At 44.6% G+C, this 16,739-nt stretch overlaps 1 protein-coding gene across 7 annotated transcripts in view; it reads left to right on the forward strand.

The window, feature by feature from the left end:
- RNF220 (ring finger protein 220) overlaps window positions 1-16,739 on the forward strand; it is a 155,991-nt gene that overhangs the window by 107,765 nt on the left and 31,487 nt on the right. For 5 of the 7 annotated variants that reach the window (XM_042819103.1, XM_042819099.1, XM_042819101.1 and 2 more), the window contains 2 exons: window positions 5,459-5,580; window positions 6,574-6,706. In XM_042819103.1, the coding sequence (XP_042675037.1) occupies window positions 5,459-5,580; window positions 6,574-6,706 (255 nt within the window). The remainder of the gene's footprint in view (window positions 1-5,458; window positions 5,581-6,573; window positions 6,707-16,739) is intronic. The other 2 variants (XM_042819104.1, XM_042819100.1) reach the window with 1 other exon arrangement.

Below are 16,739 nucleotides of genomic sequence, written 5' to 3' on the forward strand. Positions count from 1 at the left end.
TGAACTGAATTCAGAGGCGGCTTGGAGAATTTCAAATACGCACCCTGGGGGCCAGAAGCTCTTGAAGGTCTGTCAAGTCATACAACAAAGAGATGAGTTGCCTTGTATCAATATCACATAATTGTTGGCATGTGTGCTCACATCCACACTGCTAGATGAGCGCAGTGAGCTGCCTGTTTGCAGGCAGTCCCCTTTCCTGACACAGACTTCAGATGACTGAAACACTCAGGTGTTACTCTGCAATGACTTGTTTTGTGTGACAAAGGTCTCTGGAGTCAGTGATGTCAAACTGTTTCTTTATCATTTTTGGGTAGTTCAGTCTAAGCTCACACCTTCTGCCTTTTTTCTGGCCAATAATTTTATTTAACAAAAAAAGTCTGAACGAGGCTTGTGAGGTTCTTGGCATTGTGGAGTCCTCCAGGATGAATGAAAGCTCTTGATGACAGCATGTTCTGCTGAACCAGCTCAGCGGTGCTTTCTGCTTTTGACTTTAGCCTGAAGCAGGACTGCAGCACAGTCAGTATGTGCTGCAGTCTGGGACCTGCTTTGGGTTGTTTTTGTGAACTGAAGGGGCTTGTCAGCTGAAGGGAGGCTGCTACTTCTGCATGGCATTTGCATTGCTCTCGCTGAACCTTCTACTCTTTTTAGGAGTACAGTGAACAAAACTAACAGTTATCATCCAGATGAGGGCATTTTGATTAAATAATACACTTATAACTGTAATTGTTGTCTTGTGTACCTTAGCAGGACTAGGTCCAGAGCTAGGGAGCTGGATGCAGAAATATTAGCTGAAGTGCTTTGGTCAAGATGGATTAGAGTTGGCTCCTCCTCACCTTATCTTTTTATGACTCTTGATTATTACTATTCCCAGAATGTGCCCATGGTGATACCTGGCTCAGTCCTGAGCAGTTAGATGAGCATTCAGCTGGGTGGCTGGATAGTGTATTCAGCTGCTGTCAGTGCTTATGACCACTGAACTCTGCCTGCTTTCTCATTTGCTCCTCCGCATTTGTACCAAAATAACTTACTCATAAGCTTCACCATGTTATTGTTAGTTAGTTAACCAATATCGTTCCAGATGGAGAATGCTTGAGTGCTTTGGAAAAAAAAGCTTATTTATCTATATTTTAACAAGCTTCTTATCAATCACACAGTTTTATAGTTTGTTCTGTGAGAATTATTTCCTTATTCCTATTGGTTTGCATGGACAAAAAATGTGTAGGACTTGTCCAAGACATCTGGCATTCTGCTTCATGTTCTTATTGACACATAACATATAGAAAATGCAAACTTATGTTAAAGAAAAACCTACTATTTCACTTTTTTTCTATTATATTTTAAAGGTTCTTCTCAATGTTGCTGTTACCTGTTTGTCTGGCTGTCTCTGTAAAGTTTCTTACCAGCTGAGCTTCAGGATCACTTTTGGAAACTCCCCCTGTAAAGAGGGATCTGCAGTGTTTGCTGTTCTGCCACGTAGTCCTTGACTCAGATCTCAGCTGCCCTTTCTCTTTGTGCCTGAGTGGCCTCTCAAATTTTCTGGATATGTTTCATCCCAGTGTGGTCACTTGAGACAGAACAGGAGCTAAGGAAAGAGAAGGTAGAGAAAGGGATGTCTTTGAGCCTGGGTGCAGTGTAGATAAGACCTTATGTGGTTCACATATACTTGGTCCAGAATTCTGATTCTGTAAGTCAAACCTTTAACTTACCTTGGACTGTACATAAGATAATTGTAAGCTCTGTGCATAAGGCATTTGTAAGCTCTGGAGCAGCAGATTAATGTTGTCTGTAAGACACTTGGTCGAGTGTTTTTGTATCTGAAGTTCTCTGTCAGCCTCAGTGAGTTAATCCAGCACCTTTCACCTGTGCTAACCTCACTTCATGGGGTTGTGTCCTTGTGAACTCAGGCATATGAGGTGCTGATTCCTGGTGTAGCTATATGTTAAAGAAGGCATTTTGTTCATTTGCCTTTTTTCCCATGTTGCTAAAGTCAAAACTTGAAGCCACTCTGTAAATTGATGCTGAAGGAGTTTAATGCTGCAGGTCTGCTTAGAGGCACAGTTATGATTAGTGTACCAGAGCATGGATTCAGCAGGTCAAGTCTGTGCCATCCTTGGAGAACAGCGTCAGATGGAAGATTGCTGAAAATTATCTGTGTTGTTGAGACCCTTCTGTGAATTTGGCCTTTAGTGTTCTCTCTCAGGCAGATGAGCAGCAAATCATACACGAGGTCTGAAACAGATTTGTTCTTGACCATCTGTTTTCCTGCTTTAGCTTGTTCTTGAGGTGGCTTTTTGTACTCTGTCATAGCTGTCTTTTTTCCCTTGGATCAGATGTTCTTGGGTAAGTCGATCTGCCACAGAAGCCTTTTGTGATGAGTCCAACAAAGTGTAAACACTCCTCAATACTCTTGTAGTAGATTTGTGGAGAGCAGGTGCTACCTCTCATGCCTAAATATCTCTGATTCACATTTAGGGGTATTTGCGAAGTTGGCATTCTCAGTAGAGCTGCAGAATGGGTCCTTACAGTGATCTTTGTGGTTTGTTGCTGCACTCAATTCACCACAAGTGCACCAAGTGCTCCAGTAGCTGGTGATGGGTGGGGGAGGGACAAAGCTAGGTGATTTTCACTGGAAAGGAGACCAAAATGTTTCCATTTAATTTGATTGGCCTGCCATTGCAGGAGCTGCTAATGATGTCTGCATGGGACTCGGGGGACCACTCAAACTGGTGGAGGGAATCATAAGAGATATTGCGAGTAACTTAATCATCTCCTTGGATGCTGCAGGAGAGGTTTGTCTCGTGTCCACTGCTGGATGCACTGGAAGAGCACTCTGGGTGTAATTAGACAGCCCCATCCTGAGGGTGGATTTCTGTTTACTGGGAAGCGTGGCGGTGAAAACTAAAACCCATTAGCTTTCCTTCCAGGAAATTTTTCTGAGCCAGAGCATAACCTAATCCTCAAGCATTAATAATTCTTAAGCCTAGATGGGAAGAGCTGTGAGAAAGACACTCGGTCCCTTCCACCTGCGGAGGGTGGCCTGGCTTCCTCTCTCCCCTCCTGTGGGAAGGCAGCAGAGATTTGGAAGCCCAGACTGCTTCTGCCTGTGTTTTTATCTCGCTGAATTACAAGAGGGAATCACTTTTTTTTTTTTTTCTTCTTTCTTCTCCCAAGCTCCTGCGACAGGAGTGTAGGGGAGAGGGATTAGTGAGCTAATTAGAAATGATCGCATCTATCAACACTAATTAAGAATCCTGTGGTCTTACTTGCGTGTTCTTTTGAGCGGTTCCCCTTTGGGACAGCACCACAATCACCCCCTGCCTTTGGGGCCGCTCTGTCTCTGCCGTGCTGATTGGAAGTGATGGCAGGGCTGCGTGTCGGGTATGGAAAATGTGGCTTGGGATGGGCTTTCGAGGCTGCAGCAGTCCCTTTGGTTTTCTGCTGTCAGCCAGGGGCACACCGGGCCTCTGTGGGCACCACTAATGACCACAGAATGAAAATGGCAGGGGATTTGGTTTCAACACTTCTTCTGTCCAGTGGCTTTTTCACTTGTGACACTGGAACTACGAGGGCTGCTTCGCCAAGGAGCCACCTGCTGAGACCTACCAGAATATTTTAATGCTCCTTCCCTCCATTTCCCTGCTTAAAAACAGGGTGAGCTGAGGGACAGGTGCCTGTCGCTAGAATAGAGAAGGCTTGCTGTCTGTCTTCCTGCATTTTATTTTTTTCTGGTCAGGTGAGCGTTTACTGGAATACAACTGAGTCAGTTTCCAGCCTGCTCTCTCAGGGAAGAAGCCCTGCTAGGGGGTGTAGGTGCTCCCTGACCCGGAACTTCAGAAAGCTCTTCTGCACTGAAGTACAAACCAGACAGAGTATGGTTAAACACTATCCCTGGTGGTAGTGCTGTGCCAGCTTGGAGGGGTTGGTTTGGGGGCTTCCAAGTGGGGAGATAAAACAGAAGACTTTAGGGTCATTGTTTTAATTAGAAGTGGAGTATAATTCATTTGGGCGCTCTGAAATAACACTTGGTGATTATCGTTTGCTTTTGTATTGACTGGAAGTCATGCAGTTTACTTCTGGAGTAAAAGCTGACGCTGCAGATAAAGTAACTGGCTTAAGTAGATAAAGTAGAAGGGAAACTACCAAAATATCCTACCAAAAATACTGAAGTACAGACTGTGAAACTCCAACACCAGATGAAAGCAGTGTGCAGTTACTCAAGAGAGCTGTTGCTGTTCAAAGAACTGGGTCTCGAAGACACTCCTGCTCTGGTTGGAGTTGTCTGTTATTGTAGGAGAGTTGTGTTTGCAGAATCCTTTTTATGATGCCAGGAGCACAGGTTTGTTTTGAAGGAATTTTTTTTTTTTTGGCAAATCTGCTTGCTTTCAGTGAGGAAAAGCAGTGCTCCAGATATACGAAGCCTTCATAATAGTGGAGTTTCAGAGCGTAGGGGAGGGTGAATATTCCTAATTCTGAATGGTGGGAAAGCACATCCAAACCCAGAGATTCTTATGTCCAGCAAAGCCAACAATAACGCCCTGTTTCAAGGCTGTGGTGGTGTGTTCAGCTCCAGCTTCATCAATCACACGATGCTGTGAATGCACGAATCTGATGTACCATAGGGGACAGTTGACACAAACTTTCCTGTACCCTGGTGTGGTCCTGGTGTTGCAGCACCTTTCTTGTTGTCTCTGGCTGCGGAGAGCTGTTATCTCACAGGTTTTGTGGACAAGGCTTTCAGAGCACGCTGCAGCACTCACCATGTCAGGAACGATTTCTGCAGCTTTTTGGTGGTGTCATCTCTCATTATCACACGGGCTTTCCTTGGGCTTTTCCTTGTCTCTCATTCAGAATTTTGACCTTCCATATTAATTAAATAGGAACTTTCCTGCAGCCAGTGATTGAGTTATTCCGTAATACCTGCCTAAAGCCATCATAATAAAGGACAGAAGTTCTATTTAATGCAAATGATTTGGTTCCAGATGTTTTGATCACATTAAACGATGGCTCAAATTAACCAGAGATCATATTAAGCAACAGGCTACCTTGGCTGCTTTTTCTAATCAGCGTGAATCCTAACATGTTTGTTTCCCAGAACATGCCCTGAAGAAGGCAGTTTCTCTATACATTAGAACAGTGAAATAAAAATAACAGGGAGAGACAGAAGCTGTCTGGGGTGGGTGCTGTGTTTTTCACAGCAAGGATCTTTCCATAAATGCTACCTGCTACTAGGATCTGCTTGTGACAGTTTGGGAAGGAATCATTTAGGGCGTGCAGGAGACACTCCTGAAAGTGGCTGTCTTACATAATTTGTCTGAGGCTTTCTGGGCACTGCAGTGGCTTTCTGTGGTCAGAGCAAGTTTCTATGTAAGGAATGGATGGATCTACAAACTTGACATGTCTTCATTTTTCCTTTTTTTTTTTTTTTTTTTTTTTTTCTTTCCTTGCTTTGTCCATGCAGCTCGGATTGGAAAAATGAAACGGAGGAAGCAAGACGAAGGGCAGGTATGTCCCCTCTGCAACCGACCTCTGTCAGGATCCGAGGAGGAGATGAGTAGGCATGTGGAACAATGCCTTGCAAAGGTAGAGGCGCAGCAGGATCGCCAGCTGCCATTCCCTTCTCCTTACTCTCAGCTTTGTCTGACTTAACATGGGGCAAACACTAACACTGTTGAGCTTGCAGGCAATGCTAACTGTCTCCCTGAGATCTGTAGTCACTTCCTTTGTCTTGGAAGGTGGATTCTTCTGGATTTTCTCCTGTTCTGCATTTATTTCCTGCACTCTTTCACTAAGTCTAAGTTGTAGAAAGTAAGTGTAGAGCTGTTGAGTGTGTGAAGCCTTTTATAGTGCTGTATGCTTCCTATGCAGCACAGCAAGAAGAGTTCTTTCTGCACGGCGACAGCATTGGAATTACTTTTGTTGGATTCTTTTGTAACAGGCTGGCACTTGTAAATGTTTCATGAACACCTTACTCCAAAAATTGTGTTCAAGCAGAACTGTTCTCTTGCTGTTTTTTCCAAAGACAGCAAGGAATAAGGAGGAAAAAGCATCAGGGATAAGAGAATTGTCATAGGGCTTTCTGTGCTTGTTTTGCAGGGAAAGCCCATAGCAGAGATAACAAATTCATTCATTCTTGTCAACTCAAGAAGTGCGTGGTGTAAAGACAGGTGTCTTTTGATCAGTGTGCCTCAATAATGCTCTAGGAGAGTATTCCTTGTCAGCTCCTGTAGCCTGGGAGCTTCTCAGTGCTGGGGATCAAAGGAATCTGTTGTTTACATGATAAATAGGGAAACCGTGCTCCAAGTATGGGAACACATTGAAATGCACACCAGTGTCATAGGAACCAGAGCTGAATTTTGCTTGTGCAAAACTGATGACCCCCTGCCACTTCTTTTGACTTTAAGGTTGTCATGCTCTTATAGTTCCCATTTTCTTCTGAGCTCAGATGGCTGGGAATGGGGAGGGGAGCAAATCCTACCCTGGAACAGTCCAGCTTTCCTTCTCTATCTCACCCTGTTAACCCTGCAGTGCTATTTCATGCGTCTCAACGCTCTGTCCCCGCTTTCCCCTGTGCAGAGAGAAGGTTCGTGCATGACCGAGGATGACTCTGTAGACATCGAGAACGAGAACGGCAACCGCTTTGAAGAATACGAATGGTGTGGGCAGAAGAGGATACGGGCCACTACTCTCCTGGAGGGAGGATTTCGAGGTGCGCCGATGTTTTGAGTCCCTTGTAAATCATTCTGCTGTGTAGGTGACTGTGGCTTGTTGTTAAAGGGAGGGACGTGGAAGTTCTCTCCCAGAGAATGGGACCTTAACCCTTTGCAAGAACGTAAAGCAATTTCAGCTTTCTGCCCCTCTGGAATAAGATTCAAAAATTGTGCAAGTCCTCAGCAAACGCATGGTATTATTTCTTGCTTGAGAAATGTGGTTAAAGAGGGGAACGGGTAGAATGGGGAGATCATTTGGGGAAAATGGATTCTTATATGTTACACCTAGTATCATATACGTGGAAATATGTGAAGAGACGGAAATAGAAATGAAATTGTAAAAACTCCCAGCCTGGAGTGACGAAAGCTGGTGTACCAGCCTCTGGTGATGTATTGAAGGTGACAGCTAAGTCGCTTTAGCACCTGCATAAAATATTAAAGGCCCGGTTGTGCATTTATCACTCCATCCCTTTTAAGGTTGATAAATGAGAATCCAGAAACCTGCTCTGCACCTCCAGCACTGCAAGCCCTTAGGGCTCCCAGACAAACACATTTTATTTTTCTCCTTCTTCTGCTCCTTCCCCAGTGACGGGGAAATCAGTTACTGAGGAGAGAGTGAGTTATGGTAAAATTTGACCTCTCATGAGCTTTATTGGTGAATGTAATTTTAGCTAGAAATCTGTCCCCTCTCTTACACTCAGCCTTTTGGCCTCAAGGAGGAGGATTTACTAAACTGCTCTTTGGCACAAACCTCTGGCACTAAGGAGAATCTCACAAGCAATCCACGTAGTGCATACCTAATGAAGGAAGGAATGCTGGCTCCCTCCGTTCAATAAAGAGGGTGGGATGTAATCTCTTCCTATATCAGCTTGGATTTTAATTTAAAATATCTCAAGAGGAAAGGCTGCTAAGTAAGGGACTTGGTCTTAAAAGCCAGTCGTGTGCTCAGTGGCAACCTGGCACTCCTGATCTGTTCTTTCCTTCCTCTGAAATCATATTAGAGCAGGTATCAGGAGCACAGAGGTGAAGGAGCAGCTTCTACTGATTTTAAAGGCTACCCATCGAAGCTCATGTTGTTTGCTTTCTGTGTCTGTGGCCTTCATTTTTATTACTTCTTTTCGGCATGGAGAGTTGAATGATACTGGGTAGCAGTCTGATGAGACCATGCAGGGCCTTAGGCTTGTGTTTAGTACAGTTATTACAATCAGTAGCAGAGAAGCATGGGATGCCTGTGTGCTTTTGTCTCTACTAGTCCTGATTAGACAGGATACTCAGTTAATTCCTGACAGACCATGCACATACAGAGTGTACTCATGCACTCTGTGCACCGAGCAGATGAGTTTTGGAAGAGAGCACAATCTTCCACTTCTTTGGCTGAAGCACTGTGCTGTCTTCACCTGGATCTATTTCCAGTGGTGTCTGAATTAATTCACTGAGGTATGGACTGAAGTTTTCATACAGCTTCAGTCAGGGTGTTCTTCATACAAGGCTCCAGGTTGACAAAGTGTGTGTAATTGATAGGGTTAGGCTGTATAAATGCAGAGGGTTTACACCCTGATACTTTTTATTTAAACTGGAATTCTCAAGTGTGTTAGTTTGCATTAAATAAATCAACTACTTTCCTTCACCATCGAAGATTAAATAGATCGTAACAGCAGTCATGGCTGCAACGTTCTCTTCTAGCTGGCTGTATGTGAATCTCTGAATCTGATGTACAGAAGTAGCCTTGCTTCCATTGAGAATTATGAGGTCTGTCTCTTCTTTCCTTACCGAGATCTGCATGACACTGTCAACAGCGTTTAGCTGTGTGAACCGATCCAGTAAAGTACCAGCAAACTGGAAGAGGTGAGCATGGGTAAACCCTCTGTAATTGCCCTGATGGGAAGGACTTCTAGTTGACTCCTGCTCTTGGTGCAGGATGCTATGCTATAGGCAGGATACTATTTAAAACCAACTTTCTGCCTAATGTTTTGGGATGGCTAGATGATGTCTGCAGGGTACCTGCATACCCTATTCAGGAGTCTTCCATAAAATGTGGGAAGTCAAAGCAAAGCTGGAAAGCTCCCCTTGTTAGCTGATTGAATTTCTTTTTAAGGAAGTTATACTTTTCCATGCTGTCTTTAGTGATTCTCCTGTTTTCTCTGGTCTTTGTTGGTCAGACCTGCTTTGTGCACTCTCAGGTAAAGCTGACTCTCCTTTTCCTTTCTCAGCCAATGTTGGTTCTTCCCTTGTTCTAGGGACAGAGTCCCTATTGTACAGCCTTGAAGCACAACACGGTGTTCTAGAGATGCTCTCCAGTGCTTAAACGTGCTTTGTCTGGAGTTGGTAAGGCCCTCATTAACCCTTGTCACCCGAGGCTTCATGTTTGGCTCTGTTCCCTTTGCTAAAAAGTAGCAGCGATGTGGAAATCAAAGGCCTTTTATAATGCCAGACAGCTTTTGCCAGGCTGCAGGGATGTCAGGGATGTCTGAAGAGTTGACATGGGGAAATATATAAAACCAGAGGGGAGAATAGACATCCATGTGTCTCATCAGTTTTGGTTTTAATAGTGTGTTGCTGGGAGGAGATGTCACAGCTGGGCGGTGAGTGGAGCAGGATGCTGTGGCCAGCACGTATTGCACGAGTTGGCTCAGACGGTGGGCAGCGTTACAGAAGCAGCTCAAACTTAGCACAGGTTCCTGGCTGCCTATTCTTATCATCTTTGGTTAATGGGCATGTTTATGTGTCTCTCAAGGTCAGTAGAGCTTTGCTGAAAGATCTTGTCAGTTTTTTCAGGCGAGGGAAGGCTGGGACTTTTTTTTTTTTTTTTTTTTTTTTTCCTTGAAAGCAGGTCAGGGACAGTAGCAGCCCAGCTCAGATTTTCTGGAAGATGATTTAATACTTGAGAGCAATCACAGGCTGAAAGCCTCACTTGTGTGGTTCCCAGGATGAAGTTTTCTTGATCCCAAAGCTATGGCAGGGAAGATTTGCTCCTCTCACCTTAGGGGCTGTCTTAAGAAGTCCAGCAGAGCTGAAGTACTCCTTGCTTGCCATGGTTCAGCGTACTTGACAAAGCAGTTGGAAAGAAAAGGAGATAGTAGCAACTAGGAATACAGCCTAGGTGAGAAGTGCTGAGATTAGTATGCTGTCTCTTAAGCAGTTGGGCTTGGTGAAGGCATTCAGTCAGGAGTTATTTAGTACTTCTAGGGGTTCTCCTGCCTTCCCAAAACATCGTCTGCTATTGCTTCATGTGCTTATCTCAGACTGGATCCGTGCAGGGTATAAATGAAGATTGTTGGCAGTTAGATAGGATTTGGAATGGTTTTGTTTCAGCAGAGCTTCTGTTTGGAGCAGGAATTCATAGTTGAAGATGACTGCAGAAGGCTACCAGCATGAAATACCTACTGCTATTTTAATCAAGCTCTTGCTTCAAAATGTAAAGCCATAGAGAGGAATTAATAAAATATTTCCCTATCTCACAACTGTCACAAGACTGAAATTTCTTTTGAAATTCCTGAACCATCTGTCCCCATGTCCCTGGATCATCCCTTTCTGATGGTCTTTGTTACAGGAGATTATTTCATGCAATCTTTGTCTAATGAGTTTCTCTGTTTGGGAAGCCAACGAGGCTTCACAAGTGAAAGCATCAAGTGGCTTCCTCTCTGATGTTTTTTAGTTGTTTTTTTTTCTACCACTCAACGTATTTGTATCAATTCTTCTGTTCCTCTCCAGAATGGATGCACGTTACCCTCAGTGTTTACACTGTAAGGTTATCCCTTTAAAGATTTCCTGAGGGAAGTTCAAAAGGGTTTTTTTCTTTGAAAGATTCACTGTCTCTTTTTGTGTGTATGTCTCTTACTTGAAAGAAGGAAAAAGGAGGGGGGGAGTGAAAAAAAGTGCTTTATCTGAAAAGAATCACATCAGCTTCGCGCTGATAGAAGCTGCTGTCATCTCTTAAACGGCTTAGCACAGTCAAAAGGCAAGAGGACTTAAAACAGTGTCTTACACAGGGATCGATGGGTGGAACATATAACTCGTAACTGAAAAAAAAAAAAAAGAAGCACGGGGGGAGAGATAACGGTAATGATTGCATTGAGGGAGGCTTGAGGGAGGCTTGTGCTTTGTAACACAGCTTCAAAGGTGTCTGGGCCGGTGCCTGAGCAAACTGTCCTGCGAAGTCGTGCCTCTGCAGGGCTGGGAGCAGGGGATGCTTGCACCCTTCTGTTCCCCAGCAGATGGGACAAAGTAGATGAGTAAACACCAGGTTAGCAGCTCCCTCCTGCTGCCTCGTGCTCGACGAGGGGTTCTTCCCACTCCGTCTCCGGCCGCTCTCTCTGGAAGGGGCTGTCCGGGAGGGAGCGGCTGGGGCTGGCGGGGGGACAGGATGTCAGTTTATCGATCGCACCTCAGTCAGGAGAGCTGCAGGCGCAGCGCTCTGAGCACGAGCGGCAGCGTGCTTAATGTGATTGAAAGGCAGTTAAAATGGCGGTGACCTTTTCAGGGGGAATTAGATTGCCTGCCAAGAGTGGTTAGAGGGAGTGATAACGCCAGCTTGAGGAAGCTGTCCAGTCTGCTTCAAAAGGAGGGAGACAGCGACAGGGAACGCAAGCTAGTAGCAAGTACCATTTAAAGCACGAACCACGCGGTCTGATAGAACAGAGATTGCTGTCCTCTTTAGATATGAAAAGATTGAAGAATTGTAGCTACGTTCTCTCCACCCGCACCGTCCTCCTCTCTTCCATCTTCCCCCAGGCAAAGCTTTCCTTTGGACGTGGAAGCAAGATAGTCACCATTGCTTTCGGGGGTTTCTTCAGCAGGTTAGTTTCCTTGAAAATGACACAGAAGAGAGAAAGACTTTGAAAGTGTTGATGGTAAACAGGGAATTTTCAGGGGCAGATGCCTTCTAAGAAAGATCGCCGTGATGACAACTGATGGATTGTGAATGCTTCTGAAGATGAATTGAGGATTGCTTGACTCAAGCTTCTCTTTCACAGAGTCATTAAGTTTGGAAAAGATCTCTAAGATTGATCTAGTCCAACTGTCTCCATGCTGTTCTGCTCCCAGGCTAGCAAAGGGCTTGTTATCTATTTGTTAATGTATTAAGCAGGAGAAAAGAGCAGCATCAGTTAACGCATAGGAAGAGAGACTTGGTAAGGCTTTATAAGCTGTAACCAAGTGTAGTTATCCCAGGGTACTCATTTGCATTGAATCTCATGTTGTGTGCGATTAGGGCAGCTGTGTAGAAAGTGAGACTATATTAAAATGTGTGAAAGTTTACAGCAGATGGCTGCAGTCCCACAGCCAGCTTTATCTCCGCAGAATCAGATGTGCATTGGTTTGAGTAGCAAATGATGTAGACTGGCCTTCTTCCTCTGTAAGTTAGTTGTCCAAGCAAGCTCTATGGCAATAGGGCATGTTCCTGCATTTGTTTTCTTTCTGAAGACCTCTAACATTAGAAGCACATTCACAAGTGTAAAATCCTGTCCTCAGAATATAAGTAGATGCTTTTCAGTTTTCCTGCCACAGCAGAAGGTTTTGGTGAGTACAGTGACCTTTGTCTGGTAACTACCAGGGCAGAAAGAAATAGATGATATTTCCTCCAAATAGAAGAGGAAAACTCAGCTGTGCTGCTCAGTGCAATGTAACAATCATCGAACTCTTCCAACAAAATACTGCCTCTTTCTTACATGTATAGGGAAACTGAAGCATGAGGAAATGACTTCTCTAATGCTGTGAAGATAGTGCAGAAGAGCTTGACACAACTAAAACCCCTTAGGAGCCAGATGTGCCTTCTTTTTCAGATAAAGTATAATGGGGCATGCAGGAAAGCTTCTGCAGATGGGGCGATTTCCCATTTTTCTGTGTGATGAGCTTCACACAGCATTTAGGGTCATACCAATAAGAAGGTATAAACTGATAAATTCTGGAAAGGAATTTGAGCTGAAACTTGCAGCTTCTCCTACAAGGCCACGTGGGAAATAAAATGTCATTGGTGTACTTAGGCCTTTTTGGAAGACTGATTGAGTAACCAGAATCGTCTTCCCCATTTCTGTGGGATGAGTCAGAATTCATTCATTTTGCCCTGTCATTCTAAAGCAGACTTCAACTTGGATGCAGAGGAGTCTGTGGTGAGAGTATGGGAATCTTTGCCATAATGAAATTCTTCATCTTCCTCCTACTTTGCAAGAATTCAGTTCGTTGCCTTCCTCTGTCACATTTCCAGCAGAGCTTTCTTCATGGCTTGGTCTGTAAGGTGAATGCAGTACTGCATCTGCATCTGAATGTCCTTCTCACTTTCTCCTTCTTGGCAATTTTGCTTTCCTATGTTCAGCTTTCTACCTTCTGCTGGCCACTTCTACCTGTTGTAAGCTTTGAAGTGGGTGAGATTTGTAAATCTGATGTTCCACAAGTGCTTATTTTATGCCTTAACCTCTCTTTAGAGGGCTGCTTCGTCCCAGAATGCTTGTATGCCTTACCTTAGCCATAGTGTAAAATGGTGGTAATCCTAGTAATCCTCTCGTTGCTGAAGGACAGCACTTTGTACTTGTCTGATGGAGTAGCCCAAGAATTTCTTCACGTTGACATCTCTCCTTTGAGAGGAAATACTTCTCTGTAAGGTAATACTTGAGCTAAAAATGCTGCGGATCTGTTTGTGTAGTCCTGTAGCTCATGTGATTCCTATATATACCTGACTATTTCACCATAGCTTATAATGATGTGTAGAATTTGAGGGATTCTGTGACTAATAAATGTCTCTTAGGCACTGTGTTGCATATTGATGTCGGACTGACTTTGGTCAGTAGAACAAAGAGGTGAGAATAATCTGATTTGAAATTAAAAAAAAAAAAATCCTACCTTACCTATAAAAACCATCATGAACCACCACATAAGTGTTGCTCAATATCGTGTGTGTTTAAAGTTCACACAATGCTTCAAGCAATTGGTTTCATCATTTTGGAACATCATGTGATTAATAGGACTCAGCAAAGTAAAAATCACGTTAACTTTGGGGGGGAAAAAAAAAAGAAAAAAGAAATCGGCGCTTACAGACACTAAAAGTCGTGATTGTTGATGCTGCATTTTCATTAACTTTAACGCATGCAAAAATCTGAGAACCTAATTTTTGTGCTCAAACTGCCAGAACGCATTAGCTGAGAGGAGCACAATCAACTAAATCTCTTGCTGTTTGATTTATGTAACAGCAACAGTCATCCTGACCAGAAAAAGAGTTGCTGTGGGATGAAGGGGAATTCTCTCCATTTGACGGCGTTATGTATATCACTTGAGGGGGGGGAAGGGATGTCTGTCACCCAGCAACAGAGAAAGGAGAAAAAAATTAATTAAAAAGAAAACAGAAGAAGCAGTTGTAAACCCCTGCAAATTGGCAGGGGGAGTAAGGGAGCAGGTAGAGCACCTGAAACTACTCCATGTTTTGAAATTGACTGGATTTCAAGTTGACAGCATCCCCTTAAACTTCAATTTTCCTAGGTTTCAGACGTGCGGTGTAAGACCTTCCAGTCCCATCTGCTGTTCTTGCTTAGCTGCTCTCTCCAATCCATTTTTCTAGTGGTCTGTCTGCTTTGGATTTGAAAGTCCTAGGCTTGAACGCAGTCATTTGATAATTTTTATGTTTTCTCCCCAAGCATCTGCAGTTTTGCCAGAACTGCAACCTTCTTCTGGGAGCCTCGGGTCAAACTTCAGCCCTGAGCACCACACAGCTGATTGATGTGATTTTAATAGCATTTTAGAATACAGTTGTTAAGTCAGGGGCTGTGAGATTTTTCTAAAGGAAAAAGGAGCACGGGTCTCAATGGCTTTAAACAGCTCCTGTCTCCACATGTCTCTTCTTACACTCGGTGGTGAAACGCATTATCGAGTAGTGCCCGGAAAGTGGCTAACTGCGTTTGACACACGCCAACTCCCTGCCTCCACACTGGATAATTGCATTGTCAACTGTTCAGCAAAGTGGCAGGTGACACTGCAGCCGGATTGATTGTCCTAGCATGGAGGCTCCGAAGACTGTCAGCTACCCAATCGATAGAGTTTACACAAGGCACCGTGACTGCATCTGTAACTAATTTCAGTTTGGAACTGGCGGGGTGCGGCGGGCCCTGTTTCCTGGCCGGTTGCACTCGTTTGCTCGCATCCTGGAAAGTTGCTTTCCCGCTGAAAGCACGGCTTTATTTCTTGTTTTGGAGCTGGAAGCGAAGAAATCGATGGCGTGTTTTGTGGTTTCAGAGTTGAGGGCATTGCAGCACACGGCTAACTAGCAGCTCCAGTTTTCCGATCAATAGGCTGATCAATTGATTAAATTAACACTGATTTTTCTTTCTTGTTTCCAGCCTGGAAAAGAATTAGTTTGGGGGAAGAGCGCGTGGGCTCGGCCTGTGAAATTTTGTTCCTTTCCCCATCTTTCCCTGACAAGTGGAATCTCTGTGCTCATCGTTATTTGAAACAAACTGTGCTGAGCTGGCAGGGCCCGCTGTAAGCCAGGGTGCTGCTCCAGCTGCGCGCCAGCCTTGCCGCTTCATGCTCGGCTGCCTTAGAAAAGTCATCCCGCCAGCTCTGCCGTGCTGCTGTGTTATTGGCAAAGTTGCGACATTCCTGTGATCCCTGTCAGTGGTGCTTATTGATCCGGCGATGTGAATCTGCTTAGCGATTCAAGATTACTTTAATTCTCCCTCTTCCTTTTTTGTTTGTTTCCACCCTCTCCCCGGGGGAACAAAAGCTTTCAGATCCACCTTTCTCCGGCTTTGAAAAACGAGTGGCTGCAAAGGCTGTGGCTGTTGCTGCCGCTTTTGTGCTTCAGCTGTGGGTTTTGAAGAGCAGCCTTTGAGATCGACGTGAGATTGTTCTCACCTTCGAGATTTGTGCTGGTGCAGTGCTCAGGGAGGCAGCTTTGCAGGAGGTGCCACACCAGATCAGATCTTTGCATCCCCATCTATAGCCACGATCTGTACCTGGGCGGTATAGAAGAAGCCTACCCCTAGATAGCTCCCCAGTGCCTCTTCCCCGAGCCTCGCAGCAGCTGGCTCTTACCCTTACCCACGGAGCTTGCCTGCCCTTTGTTCAGCGCATTGCTGCAAAATGATGTTAATGGTCATAAAATTATATGGCCCTTTCTTTAAAGGCAGCTGTTCCTCTGATCTGTGAGCAAAAACTGCTGTAAGCATCCGCGATGCTGCTGAGCCGCTGGCTCTCTGGCAGCTTGTTTGTGCTGCCGTGGGAGCTAACAGACGGCCTCCGATTGATGCATCTGCTGTTTCAGGTGCACGCTGTGATGACACAGGCGGGTGTCAGTTTTTCAGGTAAATCATCGTTTTGCTTGAAATGGATCTCGCTCCTGAGAAATGAAACCCTTGTCCTGCAAGCAGCTTTTCATGGTTTCCAAATGTCATTTTTCCTGCAACAGGCTGTGAAAGTCACTAGGAGAAGTGTTCTGTCCCTGTTTGTGTTAGGAAAGATGGGGGAACGATTTGACTGTCCAAAAATATGGCTGGGGAAGTGATATGAATGTAGAGAAGGGCTGAGGTTGGCCTCATTCTCCATCTCGCTCTTCCTTTCGAGAACCCCTGATGGCTTTCTCTTTCTTCCCAAACGCCTTTTAAAACAAAACAGCATCCGTGCCATCTTGTCCTCTTAGTGCTAGTTTGGGATACTTCAGCAGCTGATGAAATAAACCCAGTTTAGAGCCATTCTCGGGAAGTGTGTGTGAGGCCTGGCCGTGTGTCTGCATAAACTACTTTTATTGCCCTCATTGTTTTTACTCTGCAAGAAGCCAACGAGTGACATTTCGTTAAGAAAATAGAGTGAACGTGCTGGAAGGGGAGGTTGTGCAGAAAGGGGTTTCTGCAAGGAGTATAATTAGCGAGGGCAGCAGTTCTGAGATTTATGGGAGACTTTTTCTCTTTCCTGAACATGTGCAAATTACCTGTGAGCAGAATGAATGCCTCTTCCCAGCCAGCCCAGGCCCCAATAGAGCTGCATGCTGAGATGGATTTCGATTTAGACCCGCTTACAGAAATTTTTCTTTAAATCCAGAATTTTATGTGT

Source organism: Centrocercus urophasianus, unplaced genomic scaffold, assembly GCF_019232065.1.
Source record: "Centrocercus urophasianus isolate 14NV4802_14NV808 unplaced genomic scaffold, USGS_Curo_1.0 seq_18, whole genome shotgun sequence".
Lineage (NCBI taxonomy): Eukaryota > Metazoa > Chordata > Aves > Galliformes > Phasianidae > Centrocercus > Centrocercus urophasianus.